The sequence below is a fragment of the Labeo rohita genome, chromosome 17 (assembly GCF_022985175.1).
Source record: "Labeo rohita strain BAU-BD-2019 chromosome 17, IGBB_LRoh.1.0, whole genome shotgun sequence".
Classification (NCBI taxonomy): domain Eukaryota; kingdom Metazoa; phylum Chordata; class Actinopteri; order Cypriniformes; family Cyprinidae; genus Labeo; species Labeo rohita.
The window spans coordinates 13,888,443-13,911,902 of NC_066885.1; the positions used below are offsets into that span (position 1 = coordinate 13,888,443).

The following is a 23,460-nucleotide window of genomic DNA, read 5'->3' on the forward strand; positions in this document are numbered from 1 at the left end:
TAAATATGACTACATAAATTATGCATTTTCATACAAATCACGCAATCACAGTATTCACTGATATTGAGCGCATTTCATGATGTTTAGATCCCAGTAAGAAAATATACTACATTAACTACATTAAACCTATGACTGATATTATTGTTTCATTAAAAAAAATTAAATTGTAATTACCTAAAGTCCCAATGAAAATTGATTCACTAGATCAAATGGAGCAATAGGTCTTAAATATTTAAAAAAAAAAAAATCTTGAATAGATCTAAGATTATTTATGTAAAATAAATAATTAAAAATTATAGATAGCCCCAATTTAACCCCCCAATTGTTGCGTGAATTAGCCTTAAAGAGCTAAAGAAAACTGCTAGGATAATAAACAGCAGACCCTTTTGATCACAGTATATAGCTGAAGTTACGCTACTGTGACCGTATACACAAAACATGCATAAGATTAATGAACTGACACTGAAAGTGGGTTTATTGTAGATTTATTGGTGCTCCTCCAGTTATAAGTCATGTGTAGGTATGTGAGAACATAGTTTCTCTTTATACATTCACTTCCACGCTCCTCTTTCATGGGTTACCAACTCATTTCTGGCGTTATGTAGCAGTTTAGGAACTTCACTGTGTGGTGAAATGGTAGTTTAACAGCACGTTTCCAATCCAAGCACGTGCCCCAATACTCTCCCCAGCAAAAGGTTGTCAGTTTTGCACTAAGAGAGTCAGCCCACAGTACGGTTTGGTTGTACGCTGCTGTTCAGATCACCAGATGGTTCTTTTAACCCCTGCCCACACTGATCTCTTAACGCCCTGCGAGGCCTTTACATCAGCCCAGTGTAGACGCGTGTTAGGCACATCATCCTCCACTTCAGGTTCCTTACGGGCACCGAGCTGCGGTTGCGCCACCACAATGGGCAAAGCGCCTTGTTCTGCCCTGAACTCCACCACATTCAGCTGCTTTTTATCAGCTAGATTTTGATGAGTCTCCTGTAATACAACAAAGGAGAGGAAGTCAGCAATAAGCCTGAAAATCGCAGTGACACACAGTTTAGAGGGTCATTATTATGTTTAACTAAAACTAACAATGTATGAACATTAGTTAACACTATGCTTGACAGAAATGTGGTTCCGGGACTACTGTAAGATGCTGATTCCAAAATCATGTTCACTTATCAAATAAGCTACTGAGACGTGTATAAAGACTGATATGATTGGTTATTGTAGAGTGTAATCTCTCACCTGATTGGCCAGGCCGTGAAAGAGAGCCCTAGTGATGTTGAGGAGGTTAACTGAACCATCTACTTTGGCATACATATCCTCTATTCCAATCAGCTTACACAGTGTGATTACTGCCCGATGACAACGCAGACCATAACCTGCAAGAGAGAGAAAATAATGTCTAAAGTAAGAGAAGGTAAAGGGTTTTTTTTGTACTTACAATTTTGATCACAACTTTATATACTGTATGTTTTAAACATTTTTACTTTGTCATATTCATTAACTTGCTTTTGTCAGTGGAACACAACACAAGATATTTCCTGTTTCCATTGATATCAACTGTATTTTTTTTCCAAGTCAAAGGAAAAACTGTTTGGTTACCAATAATTTTCAAAAATCTTGAACTCCTCAGTATTACAGGTTTGAAATCACATGAGGGTAATGAATAAAAATATTCATTTTTGGGTAAACTATCTCGTTAACTAATGATAATATTTGAAAAAAATACCTTGCAGATACACTGCCGTTCAAAAGTTTGGGATCAGTAAGACTTGTATTACTTTTTAAAGAAGAATCTTATGCTCATCAAGGCTGCTTTTATTTGATAAAAAATACAGAAAAAAGACAGTGATATTGCGATATGTTATCACAATATAAAATAATGCCTCCTATTTTAATATACCTTAAAATATAATTTATTCCTGTGATGTAAAACTGAATTTTCATCAGCCATTACTCCAGTCTTTAGTGTCACATGATCCTTCAGAAATCATTTTAATATACTGATTTATTATTAGAATTATCTATGTTGGCAACAGTTGGGATGCCAATTATTTTGTTGGAACCTGTGATACTTTTTGAAAGATTCTTTGGTCAATAAAAAGTTAAAATGAACAGCACTTGTTCAAAACAGAAATCTAAAAATAGAAATAAAAGTCTTTGCTATCACTTTTAATCAATTTAACATCCTTGCTGAATGAAACTATTATTTTCTTTCAAAAACAGCAGTGTATATTGTTAGAAAAGATTTCTATTTTAAATAAATGCTGTTCTTTTTAACTTTTTATTCATCAAAGAATCCTGAAAAAAGGTCCAAAAAAAATGTTAAGCAACACAACTGTTTTCAACATGCATAATAAATTAGAATATTACAATGATTTCTGAAAGATCATGTGACACTGAATACTGGAGTAATGGTGCTGAATTACTGATGCTGATCACAGAAATAAATTAGATTTTAATGTATACTGAAATAGAAAAACATTATTTTACATAGTAATAGTATGTCATAATATAAATTTTTTCTGTACTTTTGATCAAATAAGCGCAGCCTTGAGCATAAGGAAGTTCTTTAAAAAAAAATATTAAGAAAAAAAATAAAAAATAAAATCATCAGCGCTGATAGCCTTGTGGGCAGCGCGCCGACATACAGCGCGGTTGCACTATGGGCGTCGAATGGACCTTTCCCGATCCCGCCCCTTTCTCTCTCCCAATTCACTTCCTGTCACCTATGATCTGTCCTATCATAATAAAGGCCAAAAATAAATTAAAAAACAAAACACAAAAACATTAAAAATCCTCCTGATCCCAAACTTCTGAACGCCAGTGTACACTAAAAAAAGTTGTGGAATTATGAACAAACATTTGTCAATATCATCACAATGCATATTTTTCATCTCGTTTCAAGCTGAAATAAAAAAATCCTGTCAACAAATATTGTTATGAGTGAGATTAACAATGGAGAAAAGAAGGTAAAAGAAAATATGTCCAGGGTAAGTGTGATCCCATGGCTGTGCTCAAGAACAATATTAAACGCACATTACACAACAATGTGACTCTAAATATAGGAAAGGTGAAAGATTATGGTTGCCAGAGTTCTAGGTCCAATCATAACAGCTCCTGCCAGGTTTCATTACTCAATTGTCAGCGGTGAGATGTGGACTCTGAGAATATGAGTCACATCAGAGCTCATAACTCAATTACCATCAGCCCCATCTCAAATCTGAACATCATAATTTCAGCTCTGATGTGAGGAATTAAATAAACCCCATTGTGGCTCAATGGATGTGAAAGGAAATCTGATACTATATGTGGGTACTATTCTGGATATCAGGAAGACTTTTGCTTGACTGTTTGAAATGACTGTTTAATTAGCATTTTTACATTGTCAACTTGCAGTAACACACTGACGTCAAAAGTGATGCATGAAGCCACAAAATTAGAGATATTCCCCCTCAAAATCCAATCCAAGGTGGGCACAGGAAATGTACACTACGAGGATCTGGGGTGTGGTACGTCTATGTGCAAACACACCCCTGCAAATTCTCTTTTAAAACAAATCATATTGCAAAACATTCATGATGAGCTCAGTAACATACTCAGAGCTCTGTTAACAAGCAAACTGTGATAGTTTACAAGCGTGTGTGAGGTCAGCGACTCACCTTTGTTCTGTTTCTTCATTCTGAGTGTGGTCCTTTTAAACTTAGACTCGATGTCATGATATACTGCACATGAAGATAAAAAGATTAGAAAAATTAGAAATTAACAACAAATACGAGGAGGCTGCAAACTCAGCGTCATAAAACATAACACATTTCTACGTGAAACATTTCTTATTGTGCTTAGGAAATAGGGTTCGTGACAAAAAAAAAATATATATACACATATATATATATATATATTTATTTATTTTATTTATTTATATATATATATTAATTTTAAGCTCAATGTATGTCTCTGAAATCAATTAAAAGCTTTTTCTGTAATTAGAGAAACAATCATTTCTTTGCAGTAATGTAAATTTGATCAAAATGTTCAGAATAAAAATCAAATAATAATATTAATGACGCTGCTTAATTTTATACCTCCAGCAAAATCAATGTTATGAAATATTATGAAATTAATAAATTATCACCCAGCCCTAAAAGAGAGGTTCTTAAAAACACAAATAGCAAAACCCATATATTGTGTAAATAATTAAAGGAGTAGTTCACTACAAAAATTTACAGATGATGTACTCACCCCGTTGTCATCAAAGATGTTCATGTCTTTCTTTCTTCAGTCGTAAAGAAATTATGTTTTTCAAGGAAAACATTTCAAGATTTCTCTCCATATAGTGGACTTCTATGGTGCCCGCGAATCTGAACGTCCAAAATGCAGTTTAAATGCAGCTTCAAAGGGCTCTAAATGATCCCAGCCGAGGAAGAAGGGTCTTATCTAGTGATACGATCTGTCATTTTCTTTATAAAAATGTGATGCGCATGTGTACTCTGTGTAATCAATACATTTAGAGTAGGTCGTAAAACTCGATAAAACAGCGATATAGGACGACCTGGATTACACAGAGTACACAAGTGCATCACAAAGCTAGACAAGCATTTGAGGTTAAAACGTATAGAATTTAAAATTTATTAAGAAAATAACTGATTGTTTCACTAGATAAGACACTTATTCCTTGGCTGGGATCGTTTAGAGCCCTCTGAAGCCATTTGAAACTCGCGGGTCCATTGAAGTCCACAATATGGAGATAAAATGTTTTTCTCAAAAAACAATTTCTTTATGACTGAAGAAAGAATAGCATGAACATCTTGGATGACAACGAGATGAATACATTATCTGTAAATTTTTGTTCTAGAAGTAAACTACTCCTTTAATGCTGTGACACAGTAGATTCCTTCTCTGAAACCACACACAAAAGCAGACATATACACAAGATTTACGATGTCTGTTTGTTATATGATAGCCAGTGACGCACGTGTGTAACACTCGCACACAAGAGTACCAAAAGAGTACTGTGTGACTCACTTGTATGGTTGTTGTATCTCTCAATGTAGTAGAGATAATGCATGGCTCGGTTTTTGGCCTGTAAAACAAAGCAGAATGTTTAATGTCAAGATGATTTCATTGCAAACTGATCTGGTAGCTCTAACAGAGGTTCAAATCTTGTAAGTGTGTAATGGGAACTGAGGAATTATTAAGCTCACAGCCCCGTTCTGTCATTATTGTGCCCTTGAGCAAGTCATTTAACCTTAGGTTGCTTCAGGGGGGAATCGTGCCTGCAATTAGAGTCCGGTATGTGACTTTGGGTGCGAGTGAATGATTGTGCATCTGACCGTGGCTTACTTTTCTAAGTGCGGTGTTCTTGTCTGCTGCTTTCCCCAGTGCAAACCCTGCAGAGAAGTGAATAAAACAGCTCATTAACACTGATTATGGGCATTGTATTTTTACCAGCCACATATTAAACTACTGTACTGTTCTAAATACTCCAGAGCGGATATGTGCAAAACTGTATATTTACTAAATCAACTAGTCAGCAAGTTGCATTAACTAGTTGAGCTAGTTTAATAAGGCACACCTGTTTTCAACACACAGAACTTTCTTCTATCTTCAGTTTGCATGTTCGCTCACTTTATGAAGGACAGGAATAAACTGTTATTTAAAAATTACAAACAGATTTTATACTATTAATAATAATGAAAAATAATGTATTATTTATAAAGTGTCTGTCCCAAGCTCAAGGTTGCTGTACAGAATAGCAATAACAGAAACATAATAAAAATACACAAAATACAAAGTAAAAAAAACCCTATAACATAATATACATATAATTATAATTATTATTAGTAGTAATATTATAATAAATTTGTTTTAGACCAATTATTATATAATGTTTTTAAATAAATAAATAAATAAATATTACTTTAAAAAAAAATACTTTTTTTGATATGAATTAATTTCACATATTGCTAAAATATATAACTCGCCAAAAGTTTGGGATCAGTAAGTTTTTAATGTTTTTTTTAAATTCCGTTTATTTGAGCAAAAATACAAAAAAAAAGTAATATGAAATATTATTGCAATTTCTATTCTTTCTATTTTAATATACTTTAAAATATAATTTATTTCTGTGATGCAAAGCTGAATTTTCATCAGCCATTACTCCAGTCTTCAGTGTCTTACAATTCTTCAGAAATCAATCTAATATGCTGATTTATTATTAATGTTGGAAACAGTTGTGCTGCTTAATATTCTTCTGGAACCTGTGATACTTTTTCCAGAATTCTTTGATGAATAAAAAGAACAGCATTTATTAAAAATAGAAATCTTTTCTAACAATATAAGTCTTTACTATCACACTTTATTAATTTAACATCCTCGCTGACCCCAAACTTTAAACGGAAGTGTGTATATTGTTACAAAACATTTCTATTTTAAATACATGCTGTTCTTTTTAATATATTATTCACCAAAAAACATATCACAGGTTCCAAAATAAATTAAGCAGGACAATTTTTTCCAGCATTGATTATAAATCAGCATATTAGAATGATTTCTGAAGGATCATTTGACACTGTAGACTGGAGTAATGATGCTAAAAATTTAGCTTTGCATCATAGGAATAAATTCTATTTTGAAGTATATTAACATAGAAAAACACTATTTTAAACTGAAATCATTTTTCACAATATTAGTATAAGTTTTTTTTCCTGTATTTTTAATCAAACACAACACAACCTTGATAAACAGAAGCCGTCTTTAAAAAACATAAAAAATCTTACTGATCACAAACTTTTCAAGGTGCTGATTAGACAGCATGATTATTGCACAGGTGTGCCTTAGGCTGGCCGCAATAAAAGGCCACTCTAAAATGTAGAGTTTTACTGTATTGGGGGGGTCTGGGGGAGTCCGAAAACCAGTCAGTATCTGGTGTGACCACCATTTGCCTCACACAGTGCAACACATCTCCTTCGCATAGAGTTGATCAGGTTGTTGATTGTGGCCTGTGGAATGTTGGTCCACTCCTCTTCAATGGCTGTGTGAAGTTGCTGGATATTGGCAGGAACAGGAACACGCTGTCATATATGCCGATCCTAAGCATCCCAAACATGCTCAATGGGTGACATGTCCGGTGAGTATGCTGGCCATGCAAGAGCTGGGATGTTTTCAGCTTCCAGGAATTGTGTACAGATCCTTGCAACATGGGGCCATGCATTATCATGTTGCAACATGAGGTGATGGTCGTGGATGAATGGCACAACAACGGGCCTCAGGATCTCATCACGGTATCTCTGCGCATTCAAAATGCCATCAATAAAATGCACCTGTGTTTGCTGTCCATAACATACGCCTGCCCATACTATAACCCAACCGTCACCATGAACAACTCGATCCACAACGTTGACATCAGCAAACCGCTCACCCACACAATGCCATACACGCTGTCTGCCATCTGCCCTGTACAGTGAAAACCGAGATTAATCCGTGAAGAGAACACCTCTCCAAAGTGCCAGACGCCATCTAACGTGAGCATTTGCCCACTCAGTTACAATCACGAACTACAGTCAGGTCGAGACCCCAATAAGGACGAAGAGCGTGCAGATGAGCTTCCCTGAGACGGTTTCTGACAGTTTGTGCAGAAATTCTTTGGTTATGGAAACCAATTGTTGCAGCAGCTATCCGGGTGGCTGGTCTCAGACGATCTTGGAGATGCTGTATGTGGAGGTCCTGGGCTGGTGTGGTTACACATGGTCTGCGGTTGTGAGGCCAGTTGGATGTATTGCCAAATTCTCTGAAACGCCTTTGGAGATGGCTTATGGTAGAGAAATGAACATTCAATTCATGGGCAACAGCTCTGGTGGACATTCCTGCAGTCAGCATTCCAATTGCACGCTCCCTTAAAAATTGCAACATCTGTGGCATTGTGCTGTGTGATAAAACTGCACATTTTATAGTGACTTTTATTGTGACCAGCCTAAGGCACACCTGTACAATAATCATGCTGTCTAATCAGCATCTTGATATGCCACACCTGTGAGGTGGATGAATTATCTTGGCAAAAGAGAAGTGCTCACTAACACAGATTTAGACAGATTTGTGAACAATATTTGAGAGAAATAGGCCTTTTGTGTACATAGAAAAAGCCTTAGATCTTTGACTTCAGCTCATGAAAAATGGGGGCAAAAACAAAAGTGTGGTGTTTATAATTTTGCGTGTATTATGCATCTGTATTCACCTGCAGCTCCATTTCCATTGCCCACAGCGACCAGGGCGCTTATGGATCTCTTCCTGCTCTCTTTGGCTGTGACATTGAACACACTCTTCACCTGTCAATCAATCAAACAAAAAACATCACATATGATGGCCAATAACTGCAGGGAATCAATTTCATGTGTGCTTTCTTCAATCAACCAGCAGGAGGCAGTACAAGCCTAGTGGAAAAGGCTAATACGGATCCCAAATACTGCAGTCGTTGTCACACACTCACTTTCACACACATTCTCTCTCCCCTCAGACTGCAGATGTGTGCGTAATTGCATAGTATAAAGTACTTGTACAGAATAAAAGCATTCTTCCTCCTGCTCCTTACTGCAATCCGTTATGTAACATTTGCCGTAGGAGTATTATTGATATGATGAGATCTTTGTGCTGAAAGAAAAAGCCACCCACTGGCAAGAACTAAACATGTTCAGAGGAAGTTACAAGGTGGATTTCAGCCTATTCAAAGAGCTCAAGCACAAAAGTTACATAGCTGATTATGTCCTAAACCAGCAGTCAGCAACCTTTTGAAGTACCATATCTTGTTTTGTTATAATATCCGTATGGCGAGAGGTACTCCTGCAGAAAGCCTCACTTTAAAACAGTGCCTGTGGTAATGTCTCCTCTTTTAAATAAAGTATTATTCTGACAGCAAAAAAAGACATCACTTAAAGTGTCACAACATATATATATATTATGTATATAAACATTGCTCAGAAAGAAAAAAAAAAAAAAAAAAAGTCACCCACAACCCTATCTGTATCTCTAGTGACCCAGGATGAGAACCTCTATTGTATAAGTGCATCCACTCAGACACAAATGGCTGACTGATCAATACGCTTACAGGAATCGCTAGAGATTGTAGCATGTGACACTCTCTCTAAGATCCTCCGCAATCGTTCCCTCAGTTTCTAAATCACTGAGGTCTCAGTAACGGGACACTGTGTGGTTCACTGAAAGCACTAAACGAAAATGATGATGGGGACAAAAAGAATAAGAATGTTTACTTAAAAACAGAGAGAGAGATGGGTGAGGGACTCCCACCTGCATTCTGTCAGTGTGATGCTGAAACACATGCCATCTGTTCAGACCGCTCACACAAGCGCACACACACACTTCAGTAAAAGCAAACCAATTCTCTTCTGATGGAAAACTGAACACAAACAGTTCCAAACAATGAAAGAGGTTTGTATAGACACACATGCACATCTGCTCATTAGCTGTACTTGGTCTGGGTCATGTCATTATTCAATCACTACAACCGTTGTCTCAACCCCAATTATCATTTAAATGAAATGCAAAAATCTCTGTACGCTGCTCAGGGACAAAAAAAATGTATAGGAGTGTATTTATCTTTGCTGATTAGCTATTATAAATTACATGTACCACAATCTCACAATAAAGATATAATGTCAGACATATTAGTTGGCAGGATTATTAAATCTAACTCTTCAAATCCCCATTGTAATTACAGCAATTTTACTATATTGTTAAATATTGGTGTCGCAGAACTCATTTTGTATCTCATAATACCTACTGAAGAGAACAACACATAATATGTAAACCACTTTGGTGAGAAATTGTTTGTGCAATGGAAAAACAGAGATGATGAGATCTGATTTTGAGATCTGATGCATGTTGTGGGTCTAAGCATAAAGTGAAAATTATGTCTACAAAGTAACCTCGACCACAGTGGAAAATATAATCACACCATGTAACTAAGTACAGTACAGCAACACAATGTAAGTATGGTGTAAAATATACTATCAATTTAACCTTGATTAATGTGAAATATGAAGACATAATGCAACCTTGACTACAGTGTAAAATATGCCAATACAATATAGCTACAGTGTAAAAGATACTGATAGTTTAACCTTGACTAATGTAAAATATGAAGACAATGTAATCTTGGCTACTGTGTGAAATACAACACAATATAACTTAAAATATGAAGACAAATATAAAAAATAAGAAGACAATGTAACATTGACTACAGTGTAAAATATGCTAACACAATGTAACTTAAGTGTAAAATACGCCAACACAATGTAATTACAGTGTAAAACAGGACAACACGATGCAACTACAGTGTAAAATACACCAACACAATGTAACTACAGTGTAAAATATGCAACAATGTAACTACAGTGTAAAATACACCACAATAAAACTACAGTGTAAAACAAGGCAACACAATATAACTACAGTGTAAAACGCACCACCACAATGCAACTACAGTGTAAAATACGCCAACACAATGTAACTACAGTGTAAACCACAGCAACACAATGCAACTATAGTGTAAAATACAGCAACACAATGTAACTACAGTGTAAAACACACCGCCACAATGCAACTACAGTGTAAAATACGGCAACACAATGTAACTTCAGTGTAAAATATGCCACCAATGTAACTAGTGTAAAATACATCAACACAATGTAACTACAGTGTAAAACACTATCACAATGTAACTAGTGTAAAACACACCACCACAATGTACCTACAGTGTAAAATATGCCACAACACTAAAAATAGTGTAAACAAGGCAACACAACATAATTAGTGTAAAACACACCACCACAATGTAACTACAGTGTAAAACAAGCCATTGCTAATCGACATAAATAGAATACAGGTTTAGAAAGGCTTATCATTGCATGTCATTAGAATGGAAGAGGCTCTGCGTGTGTTGCTTTTTCAAATATAAGCAGGGCAGCCTTTCCTCATTTCAGCACGTGAAATCGCAGCCACACTTACAGCAAATTCAGAGAGAAATAAAACAAGGAAGTTATTTAAATACAAAACCGAAAAACCGCAACTCACAAACGCGTATTAAACCGTGGATGTCGTACGGAACAGTTTGATATTATACTGAGAATTGTGACATCCCTAGTAACTAGTATAAAACACAGCAACACATTGTAACTAAAATGTAAAATACGCCACCACAATGTAACAACAGTGTACACATACTGACAATTTAACACTGACTAATGAATAATGCAAAAACATAATGTAACTTTGACTGCTGTGTAAAATATGCCTACACAATGTAACTACTGTGTAATATATACTGACAATTTAACATTGACCACATTGTAAAATATTTACAAATGATAACTTAACTAGAGTATAAAGTAGCGCTACACAAAAAACTTGAAATCGCCATATGGTAATTATCAAACTGTGCTGCACTCTAATTTTGCATAAATATAATTGCTGCATGTTTCACAATGAAGCATGACACTGTTTAGCTCATGATCTAGTGCTTTGTAACTATAACAGAATGACTATACTGTAAAGTGTGCTAACAATGTAGTCAAGTTCACAGTGCATTTTATTTATAATGTAAAACATGCCTGAAGTATAGTGTGACAACAATATCAAACTTAAAAAAAACTTGATTAGACCATTTAAAGTGGGACTATGTGAAATAGTGTGTAAGATACAGAAAAAGAGAATGAGATCATTTAACGATTACAAGACATGATAAACTGCAGATAGGAAGCTAAAAATCTAGAAGTCTTCCTCTTGCTTTAATCCATCTACACAACCATTACATCTTTTTATCACTCTCCTCTAACTATCAGCCATATCTCTTGCCCTGCTCTGTCTGTCTCACTCTCTCAGTCTTGCCCATGTATCATCCACTCTAGAGCACTATGGCTCTCTTCCCTCTCTCTTGGCAGACGTTGTGCGTCCTTGGGAGAAGTTCTTGAGTTTACAAGAAATATTTGGCTTAATTAATGTGGCTTTATAAGTACTTGGGCTCTTTCAGACTTTACTCGTGCATTCTCTAGGACACCCAGGAGACAGCGGGATGGAGGGAGGGAAAAGTGCGGCGCTTTAAATGCAAGCCTGATAATGTCACCAAGCTTTTTCGAAACACTTCAAATTAATCTGCATCCACAGAGAGACGGAAGTCCTGGAGAAGCGCAAATACTCTTCAATTCTGTGTAAGCCCTCTAGTGTATCTGCACTGGGTTATCTCATAAGCTCTGGGGTAATGTGGGGACAACACGCCACCATGTGCCCGATCACATGCGATATATTTGTTGTCCAGACTTAGAGCAAATGTGCTGGACACTGCAAAAGACTAAGGGGGTCTGACTCACAGTCTGTGATGGCTCATTCTAGACGCTACTGCCAGCGGCCCTAAAACGTCAATCAAAATGACAGTACGAGAGAAATGGACAAAGAGTAATAGAATTGTTCAGTTTAAAACCCAGTGAGCCCTATTTGGAGGCTGAGTGGGGGAAAAAATCTAAGGTGGATTTGATTCAGTAATTTAATTAATTTGTGTATTATTTATTTCATATTTTTTATAAAATTACAAAATATTTCTGTAATCAAATAAATGCAAAAGAGTTCTGGGGATTAAAAAAAAAAATATCACGGTTTCCACAAAAATATTTATAAATAATATTTCACAATATTACTGTTTTTACCTTTTTTTTTTGTAAATGCAGACTTGTTTCAAAAACATTTACAAATTGAACCAAACTCAACCTTTTGAGTGGTAGTGAAAAAAAAAAGAAAAAAAAAAAAAGTATTAATTAAAAAAAAAATTAAGAACCTAGAGTCTGTATATATATATATACACGTATATAAACAAATCTGTATTGAAACCCACTGTGAGTCTCCTTTAATGTGTATGATGCATACACTTCCTGAGCGTTCCAAGTCATTTATGAGGTTCATTTTGGTTAAGACTCTGGTCTCTAAGACAAAAGCCTGTGTAGGCAGCAGACAACGAGGCAGCTCACTAGGTTTTGGAACAGAGCTAATGAGAAAGACAAGTAAAGAGATCACCTAAATCATCAGCCTTCCATTTGATTCCTTGCAGTGTTCAGTAACTTTGGCTGTAAACCCGTCCACTACTTTGCCAACAAAGCTTTACGGAAATGAAAGAATCACAGGACAAAAGAAAGACAATATGGAAAACGCAGTAAAGTAAAAGAGAGACGAGGGAAGAGGACCCAATGTGAATTGCTGTACTGATTTCCATTCTAAACTCAGCAACATTTCTGCCAAATGAGTCTTGTGGTGCCAGCCAGGGGCCCTATACAGAGATTTGTTTATCAAACGTTCATTGTTGTGTATAATTAGATAATTCTCCAGACACTCCACACTACATGGTAATTTTGTGCTGAGCAGATTTTGTGCCCCGACTGCCTCCCATTTAGGAGTTCAAGAGAGTGGTTCAGATACTCTGAGATACACACATGCAATCACATACACAAGGAACACACGCACACCAAACAACAAACACGATTCTTTTTCCAATTCAAAACTGATGAGATGCCATATTTCCAAAGCACATCTCTTTGACATCATCACTAGCTCTGTTCCAAACCCAGTTAACTACCTACCTACGCAGCATTTTAAGGTCTTCTCCAAACATAAAAGCTTTTCCCAAAGAGCAGGCAGCAAAATTACCTCATTTCGGCAATTCTAAGGCAACACAGCATGCATCTTTTGTGGATTAAGGAATCCCAAAATGCACTGTGACGACCTCAGTAAAAAGCCGCCAAAGGAAAATGTAAGCATTTAATATAGTTTACATTGTATTTTATTCCCCTGATGGCAATTTTCAGCATCATTATTCCAGTCTTTAATGTCACACGATCCTTCAGAAATCATTGTAATATGCTGATTTACTGCTCAAGAAACACTTCTCATTATTGTCAAAGCTGAAAAGTTTACATACACCTTGTAGAATCTGCAAAATGTTAATTATTTCACCAAAATAAGAGGGATCATACAAAATGCATGTTATTTTTTATTATGCAAAAATTATGCATTTAGAGCCAGGGGTGTAAACTTTCGAACAGAATGAAGATGTGTACATCTTTCTTATTTTGCCTAAATATCTTTTCTTTTTTTTTTTCATTTAGTACTGCCCTTCAGAAGCTACAGAAGACACATGTTTCTCAGATGACAAAATAATTTTAATTTCCCTTCTGGAGCATCAGTGAGCGTTTGAACCTTCTGTAATAGTTGCATATGAGTCCCTCAGTTGTCTTCAGTGTGAAAAGATGGATCTCAAAATCATACAGTCATTGTTGGAAATGGTTTGTATACACTAAAATGCTGGAAAACCAAAGAATTAGTGAGACCTGAAGGATTTTTCTGAAGAACTGCAGGCACTTTGACTGGTTAGGACAAACAAGGGACTCACGAACAACTATTACTAAACAAAAACAAAAAGTAAACTTTTGAACAGAGACAATTTTTATAAATTCAACTTTTATTTTCTCTTGTGGACTATGTAAACATATTTTACATGAAATATCTTATTCAGGTCAGTACTAAATAAAAAATAACATTTATTTTGTATAACCCCTCTTACTTTGGTAAAATAATTAACATTTTGCAGATTCTGCAAGGTGTATGTAAACTTTTGACCTCAACAGTATATTAGTTAGTTTTTTATTATATAATAGCTTTGAAAAGAAAGTTCATAAAAAACATTGTTTACTTGACATACAAGCCTTTACTGTCACTTTTGATTTTTGTGTTATTATTTTGTATTAGTTTAAAAATATATTTAGTCAGAATTAGGGATGTTAACCGATGACCGTTTGACCGGTGGTTGACCGTATCAACGTTAACCGGTCAAAGTTGTCGGTAGTCGGTTAAAAAAAAAAGTGATATCTAAATTAGGCTATTATAGACAGTGGACTATACGCTACTACAGTTAGCCATCTCATTCCTCATCTTTTTGTGTTAAGTGAACAAATTATCCCTCACACTCAATTTTTCATAACTCGCCTGTTTGTACTTAATAAACCAATAAAAACATTTGGCGCGAGGTCACAGCGTTTGGGTTCGCGCGCTCACAAGGTTTGCGAAAAGTAAAGGCAACAGGCTAAAACACTCGAGGTTAGAGCGGCGTCTCTTCGGAGCTGTCATTTTCTTAAATGAGCCGTGGCAATGTTTCAAATGAGCTTCTAACCTAGACAAACGCCTTTATTTTCAAAGCGATCACCTTGTACCCAAACCATTTGAAACTAAGGAGCCATTTGTCCTACGATTACATACAACAAGCTCTTCGGCGCCGCGTTTGCGGGACTCATGTTTCGCGCTGTAGGGGATTTTAAAAAAGTGACGTGAGTGGCAGTGTGTGTGTGTGTGTGCGGGAGGCAGAGCGGCAGAGAGATGCGACAGAGTTGCGAAATTGCAGGCGCGGCTCGAAATGGCTGTTATTTCAAATAGCGTACCATATTTTAAACTAATCGGTTAACCGGTTTCAACCGGCTAATGAGGCTCGGTGGTCGGTCAAGAAATTTTTTAGTTTTCGCCATCCCTAGTCAGAATTCACAACTGCACTGGAATGGCTATTAATGGAAAAACAAGATAAAGCAGATTAAATTAACCCCTTGTCAGATAGGGGAAAATAATAAAAAAAAAAAAAAATAAAATATTAATATAATAATTAAAAAAAGAATATTTTTTTAATTAAATATAATAATTAACAAAAAAAACATACTAAAAATAAATAATAATAATTAACCAATAATAAGATAATGGACTTAATCCAATCAAATCTGAATGAATAAAAAAACTTTTTATGTAGACTATTCACTTCCATCAGAAATTCGAGTCATTATTGAATGTTTTTAATGCAATTTCATGTTAGTAAGATACATGGATCTGTTCGCACTCACCTCTATCACTCGTGAGTCAAAATCTTCATATGTTTCTGAAGGGAAAAAAAAGGACAAAGCAAAGTCACAACTTCTTATAAACAACAAAAACACCAAAGGTCATTAACTCAGGTTGAGATAGCTGAAAATGGCTCGCACAGCCTATTTGTTTTTGATCAGCGACAGGAAATGTGTTAAATGAGATTAGGTGAGCGGTCTCTTATGACCTCTAACCCCAGGGCTCTGCGGTTGCCGCAGTAACTCATTACAGGTGTTTCATTTTGCCTGCGAGAGACAAGCATATTTCCTCGATTCAAAGGAGGGGGTGTTGCTGTGGTGACTCAGGGGTGAGAAGTTGTTGGAGCAGATCTAGACATGATTTAGACTCCAGGCTTCACCGTCGCTGGGCAATCCATCACCACGACTACCAGAGATTGCACCCTCATCCCACTGGCCAATCAGACGACAGGAAATCTATTCGCACGGTAACATGGTAAGCGGCAGAACAGAGATGAACAGCAGTATAAATTACGAGGAGATTGCACTTTCTGCATCTCGTTTCCTGTGTCTGAGTGTGTGAATGTTGAAGCAAACGAAGCGTGTAGATGCAGGTGTTGTGCAATACATCCTGCTACATGTTTTCATCAAACTGTTTGACTATTACAGCTACATATATTATAAATCAACTATACAGCCATGCATCTCCTTAACCAAGCATTTTCAGTAAAATGGGACAAATCAAACAGCTGTCCCACACACACCTCCGTTAGGTCCCGGATCTGGCGGACCCAGGCTGATCCCACCCCAGGAGTAGCCAGTCCAGCCCCTCTCTCTCTTTATCTTAGTCTTCCTGCGTTTGTCCCATTCATCCCTCTGCCGTTCCAGTGTAGCTGTCACCTCCTTCTGCTCTGCCTCTCCTCGCTGCGAGGGTTTCTGGATGGACCCGTCTTTATACACCGGAGTATTCAGACCGGGCCAAAGGTAGCCGGCACGACCTAAAGAGCACACAAGAAATCACAAAAGCGAACATTAAACACATTATTATCAGTTTCTACCTTGTTTCAAGAAAAACCTCCTTGAGAGAGTGTGAGAGAGGAAGAAAAATAAATCGATAGATTCCCCTGAGGTCTTTTTAAGTGAAAGTAAATAACGCCACTCAATAACTGTGGCACTTTGTAAGTGATGTCAGCTTAGGAGAAGGTTAGATTCCAACGGCAGATATAAACCTCTAAACTTGAAGCCGAGCTGTGATTGATATTCATTAACTGGCATAGTGGGTGCAAACACCTCAAGAAACGCTACTGAATAAAATGGCCAGCTAATGGGTCCTGCTGTTAACAGCCGTTTTAATGCAGTGTTGGCCTTAAATCTGTCCAGAGAAAACCAGAACTGGTGAGTAATAAAAGTAGTTTGTTTTAAAACATCATATGATTAAAAACAAACTGCATTTTTCTTAAAGTTTAATTTACTATGTTAACATTCACTACATCATATGCTCACTCCACTCGTTCAAGATTATTTGAACAGGTCATAAAATGCTACATCACCATTTACATGCCCACACTTATATATCAAAACTTATACAGTATTCCTGAACTACGACTGGCAGTTATCCAGCCAAAACAAAGATAATTTACATACTAAAGTCTTAAAGGATTAGCCTAGTTCACTTCCAGAATCCAAAAAATAAAAAGATAATTTACTCATCTCCATGTCATCCAAGATCTTTATGTCTGTCTTTCTTCAGTCGAAAAGAAATTAAGGTTTTTGAGGAAAACATTCCAGGATTTTTCTCCATATAGCAGACTTCAATGGGAGCCAACAGGTTGAAATGAGGTTCTAAACTGTAGTTTCAATGCAGCTGGGTCAAAAAATAGGTTAAGGTGAAAAACTCCATCTCATTTTCTCCAACTTCAAAATCATCCCAACATCATTGATTTACCTTTTTTGTAAAGGGTGTTTGACTTTCTTTGCATGTTCGCTTTGTAAACACTGGGTTGGTACTTCGGCCTACATTTAGGGTTGGGTACCAAACTCTGTATTTTTAAGGGTACCGACCGAACAGCATCGGTACTACTGAGTACCAATTCACATTAAATCAACTGATGCCAAATTTCAGTACCTGAGAATGCATCTGGGCATGTACATTACAGAGAGAGAGAGAGACCTTGTGACGTGATGTCACCCCTGTAACTCCTTCAAACACAACACACCAGCGATGGGTCGTTCTTGAACGATTTGTTCATTTTGAACGAATCTTTAATGTGACTCGGGACGAACGAGTCGTCTCGGGGAGTGATTCGTTCAGTCGCGCATGCGCAACATCCTATTAGGTTCTGTACTGGAATTAGTTCACCTGTTTCGAATCTTCGAGTTTTTAGAGTCGTTCGTTCACCTAATGGGGCTGTCACGTGATGAATGAACGACTTGAACCCGAAGACTCGAGAGATGAACTAATCAATTCTCTTTCCGGCTCAGACTGCATAGGTTGCTTATGGGGCTGTCACGTGATGAACGAACGACTCAAACCCGAAGACTCAAGAGATGAACTAATCAATTCTTTATCCGGCTCAGACTGCGTTGGTTAGCAAATTGGGCTGTCAGGTGATGAACGAACGACTCAAACCCGAAAACTTGTCAAATAAGAGGCGAGGTGAGCGAAGCATAGACTAAAGACCCAGGTAAACAATGAATTAATCTTTTCTGTTTCTTATAGCATTATAGTTTTGTTTTGTCTAAAGTGTGATCAACGCTTGCGTAAGCAGTAGATGTGTTAGGGAGGTAACAGGTAACATTTTAATTATATTTTGCTAAAATGAACAAAATGACTCGAAAAAAGATTCGTTCATTTTGCTGAACGAGACTCAAAGGTCCGAGTCGGTAAAATGATCCGAACTTCCCATCACTACAACACACAGGGCAAACCGAAATGTTGTAAAGTGTGGTTACATTGCTAAGGCCATATGGTTTTCGTTTAGTCATAAAAATTTTACTCTATAGTTCAGAATGCCACTGAATTTGGATGAATAAATCAAAAGTATGTCACTAAATTCGAATCATAGTATGGACTAGTGTCTGTGAATATTAAAATACTAAAAGACTGCTTAAATATGAACGTATTAACGGTGGAGACGTAGTTTTGTTTACTACACAAATACTTACAGTGATTCAGTTGTGGAATTGAGAGTGGATAGAGTGCTGATTATTCACTCCCCCCACCTTCAGTCCCTGCCAGAGCTGGGACTCGAACCTGCAACCTTTCAGTTACAAGTCAGATTCCCTAACCATTAGGCCACAGCTGCCCCTTGAGAGTCCATTCATGAGAATTTTACCATTTCATTTGAGAACTAGCATCATATCATCCTGTATACACACAGAAACGTCACGGAAAACTGTCAAACTAAAAGTACGATTTGACATGTAACAAAAATATATTACTCTTGTACTATATATTGTACTATATATATGTATTACTGTACTATATATTACTTTTGTATAGTTCAATGTGTGTCTTTATACATTTCATTTTATATTCCAAAATTAAATTATGAAAAATTTCAACCAGATTAACCACTTAAATTTTTTTTAAAGGAATATTCGTACAATTATTCTTCCATGTATTAACTTTAACAGTAAACCTCGGTTTGTTTGCCAAAAAATAAAAGGGTTTAATTTTCATTTGATGAAAAATAAATAAATGTTTACGTTTATACGTTTAAATAAATGCAACGTGACTATGTAATGCGTGAGGTCAAGAATTTGTGGTTAGAAAGTACATACATTTATTTGATTTTTTTTTTGGAAAATGGCTGATCATTTCGCTAGGTAATTGTTTCTCTGCTGGGATTGTGTAGAGCCCTTTTAAGCAGCATTTTGGACCTTCAACCCATTTATCCCCGTTGAAGTCTACCATATGGAGAAAAATCCTGGAATGTTTTCCTGAAGAACCTTTTTCTTTTCGACTGAAGAAAGACAGACACAAACATCTTGGATGGCATGGGGGTAAGTAAATTATTAGGAAATTTTTAATCTGGAAGTAAACTAATTCTTTTAAAGTAGCAAACAGGAGCAAAATAGCCAGTTTAAATCTTTGGGTCAGAGAACGATGAGGTGTTTTTTTTTTTTTTGTTTAAAATGAAATGCCTACTTTTATTCAGCAAATACTAAATTGATCAAAAGTTGCAGCAAAGACAAAGTTTTCTATTTCAAATAAATGATGTTCTGTTTGAACTTTCTATTGATCAAAGAAACCTGAAAATAATCCATCATGATTTCCACAAAAACATTAGGCAGCTGTTTTCAACATTAATAACAAGAAAAAAATTTTCTTGAGCCCCAAATTAGCATATTAGAATGATTTCTAAAGAGGTATGTGACACTAAAGACTAAAATAATGGCTGCTGAAAAGTCACCTTTGTCATCACAGGAATAAATTACATTTTAAAATATACTGAAACAAAAGACAGTCATAAATTGTAGTAATATTTCACAATATTGCTGTTTTTACTCTATTTTCACCCCTTTAAAGCTGTAAAGCAGGTAGGATGTACCTTCTCCAAGGTTCTGGCCTCTGTTGAGATCTTTTTTCACTTTACGTTTGGTTCTCTTTCCTCTTCCCTTTCTGGCACCGGCGCCAGACTCGGCTAAGACTCCCCTCCAAAGCTCATCAGCTGTCACTAAAGGAACAAATGGATGTCAATAAATCACACACACCTATAATCACATTACTAATACTGACTCATACACACTCAAATAAGGTACAGAATGAATAATAAAGCCCTTATATGTCAACCTGTGTATTTAGATAAAGACTGCACCATAAAAGTAAATTCCAGCTGTTGGTTTTACTAAGCATTTATGAACTTTCATCTATATTCTGTGTGTGTGTGTGTGCGTGTGTTTAGAGGGGTTGGGTAATCTGGGACGTTGGGAGTTGTTTGATGTTGTTCTGATTTAATTAGGACTTAATTAGAAGAGACCGAGAGGCCTGCCAGGCTTAATGAAGCATCCGATTCTAACAAAAGCAGTTCAAGAAATATCATAATTCCATCTGACAAGCAAAAATCCCCAATACACACTGACGCACACAAAAACAAAGCATTTGAACACACACTCATGTCCGTGCACGCAACCACAGGACATACAAGAGAGATGCTAAAGGCATATCCCTACACAGTTTTAAAAGTTAAAAACTTTTTTTTTTTTTGGATGTACAGATTGTACTATTTTCTAAGCTTGCACTATTTTAATGAAGAGGCTTTTACGTTCGAAGGAGCAAGTCCTTATTACTGGGAAAAGGCTGTTAAGTAAATGTTTTTGTTTAATTCACTCAAATTAAGAGACTTATTTTTAGTCAGATTTCATGGTCCAGCAAAGGTGGTTGATAAAACACTCTCTTCACTTCACTTCTACAATACTCTCCATATTAGCTAGATTCATGTGGAAGCAAAGCATGCACAAACTCATTCCATACAGTATTTACACACATCAATCATAAGATAATTATTTTTAAAAATTACAATTTCTATTGTTATTTTGAATTAGCTTTTATTTTTAATTTTTTTTTTATTTTAATGTAATTTGAAGTCATTTTCCTATGTAGTAGTTTTAGTTTTTATTAATTTCCAGTCCAGTTTTAATAATTTCAGTGCTTCAAGTTATTCCAGTTACATTCCTAAAGTTCACACTTTCTTTATATAAATTATATTTATATTAAATATCTAATATTTATATATTATATCAAATTATTTTTATTTTATTTCAGCTTTTTCAAGTAACAAAAAATGTTTTAAAATATAATAATTTTAGTTCACAATAATAACCCTGGCCTAAATTGTATGCCAGTATTATGCTCCTGTTCAACGACATAGAAATAAAATAATATTGTTTGTTTTTGTATTGTTTCATGAATGCTTTACTCATCTTCCACAGTAATTTAACGTCTTCTGATTATTTTCATTGAATTTAATTAGGGATCCCCATTTAATGTAATTAAACAACATGATGTAATTAATCATTTTTTCATTTGACAGATCATAAAAAAGTTTGGTAAAATTTTGTAAAGCTATGACATGAGAATTGTTAATTTGTCAACTGTCATTGTTTAAAGCAACTCATAGTACAGTATCTGCAGTCATAGTCCCCTTTGGAGCAACCCGAGGTTAAGCACTATGTTCAAGAGTACAATGGAGAAAAGACATCTCATAAATTCTGTGCTCATGATATTGAGAATCAAACCTGTGACATATGGGCTGCCAACCCAGATCCCTCAGCAATAAAGCACCATCACTCCAGGATCTTGACTGCCACTAAAAATCAAACAAAGCATATCATAGCTGCTTACGTTTGTTAAAGAAGCTTGAATGTCTGTTCTGCTGCAGGGCGGCAGTGACTGGAGCATACTGGGAGGGACTGGGTCTTGCCAAACTGGAAAGGTGAGCAGCGCCCCCTAGAGCTCTCAGAACTCCAACACCTGTTAACAAGAGAGACAGAGGACAGGACATTTCTTAAAAGCACAATTAAACATTCTGATCTATGCAAATACTGCATAAAAACAGATGCACAGAATTTACTATCTATTCTACTGGCTGTAAACATGCATGCACAAAATTATTCAACACTCAAAAGTCAAATTTTGAGGTTTACTCTTTATTATATCCAATAAACGTCACCTTTAAGTGCTTAGAAGCTTATGCCACCTCTCTACTGAAATCTTAGTCCACACCTCATGTGCAAAACCTTTCAGATCACTTATAATCTTTGGTTTCCATATATTATATACATGTTTATATAGTATACTTCACTTTGGATGACCAAAACACAAACCAATAAAAACAAAGAGTACATGTACATGTAATGTGCTTAAATATTTGATAAAAGCTTTATCTGCTTCTCTGTTAAAGTAAAAAACAGGCAAAAGCCCCTGAAACAGCAACATTGAATACATTAGTCATTTATAACTTAGTACACTAAACACAAGCAAAAACTGTCATACTTGCAGCTACTTGCAGTTCTTCACACAACATCATGTAATCTCAGAATCCTCATACTTACGTTCTGGAATGACCAAGATACTTAAAACAATAAAAAACAAGATTTTGCGCATAAATGTAACAAAAAATATACACATTAACATGAACGTCACACATGCTTCAAATTTCAGAGGTCAGTGTGACGACTGACTGACAGCTATGGCAGAGATGTCTAGAGTGGTATTTAGGGCAGACGTTTTGTGCCCTCTATATGAGGGATAAATCATTTTAGAGTTAAGTATTTGTTTTTTATGAGGCAAACCATCACGTTTCTTCTCCTCTGACAGGGACCGTTAGCATTCTCACACTAGCTTTATCTTCAAACCTCTTATAATTTACACATTATTGACATGCCGCTCTCACCAAACTCAAAGACAGCCGCTAATAGAGGTAGAAATAAACGTTCATTCAAAAAGAGTTATTAAACTGCACCTTCAAATGACAACCGGAGGACACAGCACAGCCTTGTGACCGCCGCCATGTTCGGATGCTGAGGGGTCCTTGAGCGCCGGGCGTGCTGTCCG

At 36.1% G+C, this 23,460-nt stretch overlaps 1 protein-coding gene across 1 annotated transcript; it reads right to left on the reverse strand.

Moving 5' to 3' along the window:
• Nucleotides 1–469: 469 nt before the first annotated feature.
• mrps5 (mitochondrial ribosomal protein S5) lies at nucleotides 470–23,460 on the reverse strand. Its single transcript, XM_051133640.1, has 11 exons — nucleotides 23,369–23,460; nucleotides 22,249–22,377; nucleotides 20,456–20,581; nucleotides 16,667–16,900; nucleotides 15,927–15,961; nucleotides 8,228–8,318; nucleotides 5,338–5,384; nucleotides 5,020–5,077; nucleotides 3,657–3,719; nucleotides 1,237–1,373; nucleotides 470–984 (listed from the first exon to the last, which is right to left on the reverse strand). The coding sequence occupies exons 1-11, from the start codon at nucleotides 23,415–23,417 to the stop codon at nucleotides 760–762; spliced, it is 1,194 nt and encodes a 397-aa protein (XP_050989597.1). The 5' UTR covers nucleotides 23,418–23,460; the 3' UTR covers nucleotides 470–759.

What these genes read in the sequence shown, in the direction of transcription:
- mrps5 (XM_051133640.1), bottom strand. Translation starts at nt 23,417, where the DNA reads ATGGCGGCGGTCACAAGGCTGTGCTGTGTCCTCCGGTTGTCATTTGAA. An exon ending in TTCAAGCTTCTTTAACAAAC is followed by an intron (nt 20,582 to 22,248) that starts GTAAGCAGCTAT and finishes TTGTTCCTTTAG; the next exon opens with TGACAGCTGATGAGCTTTGG. An exon ending in AGGCCAGAACCTTGGAGAAG is followed by an intron (nt 16,901 to 20,455) that starts GTACATCCTACC and finishes TGTGCTCTTTAG; the next exon opens with GTCGTGCCGGCTACCTTTGG.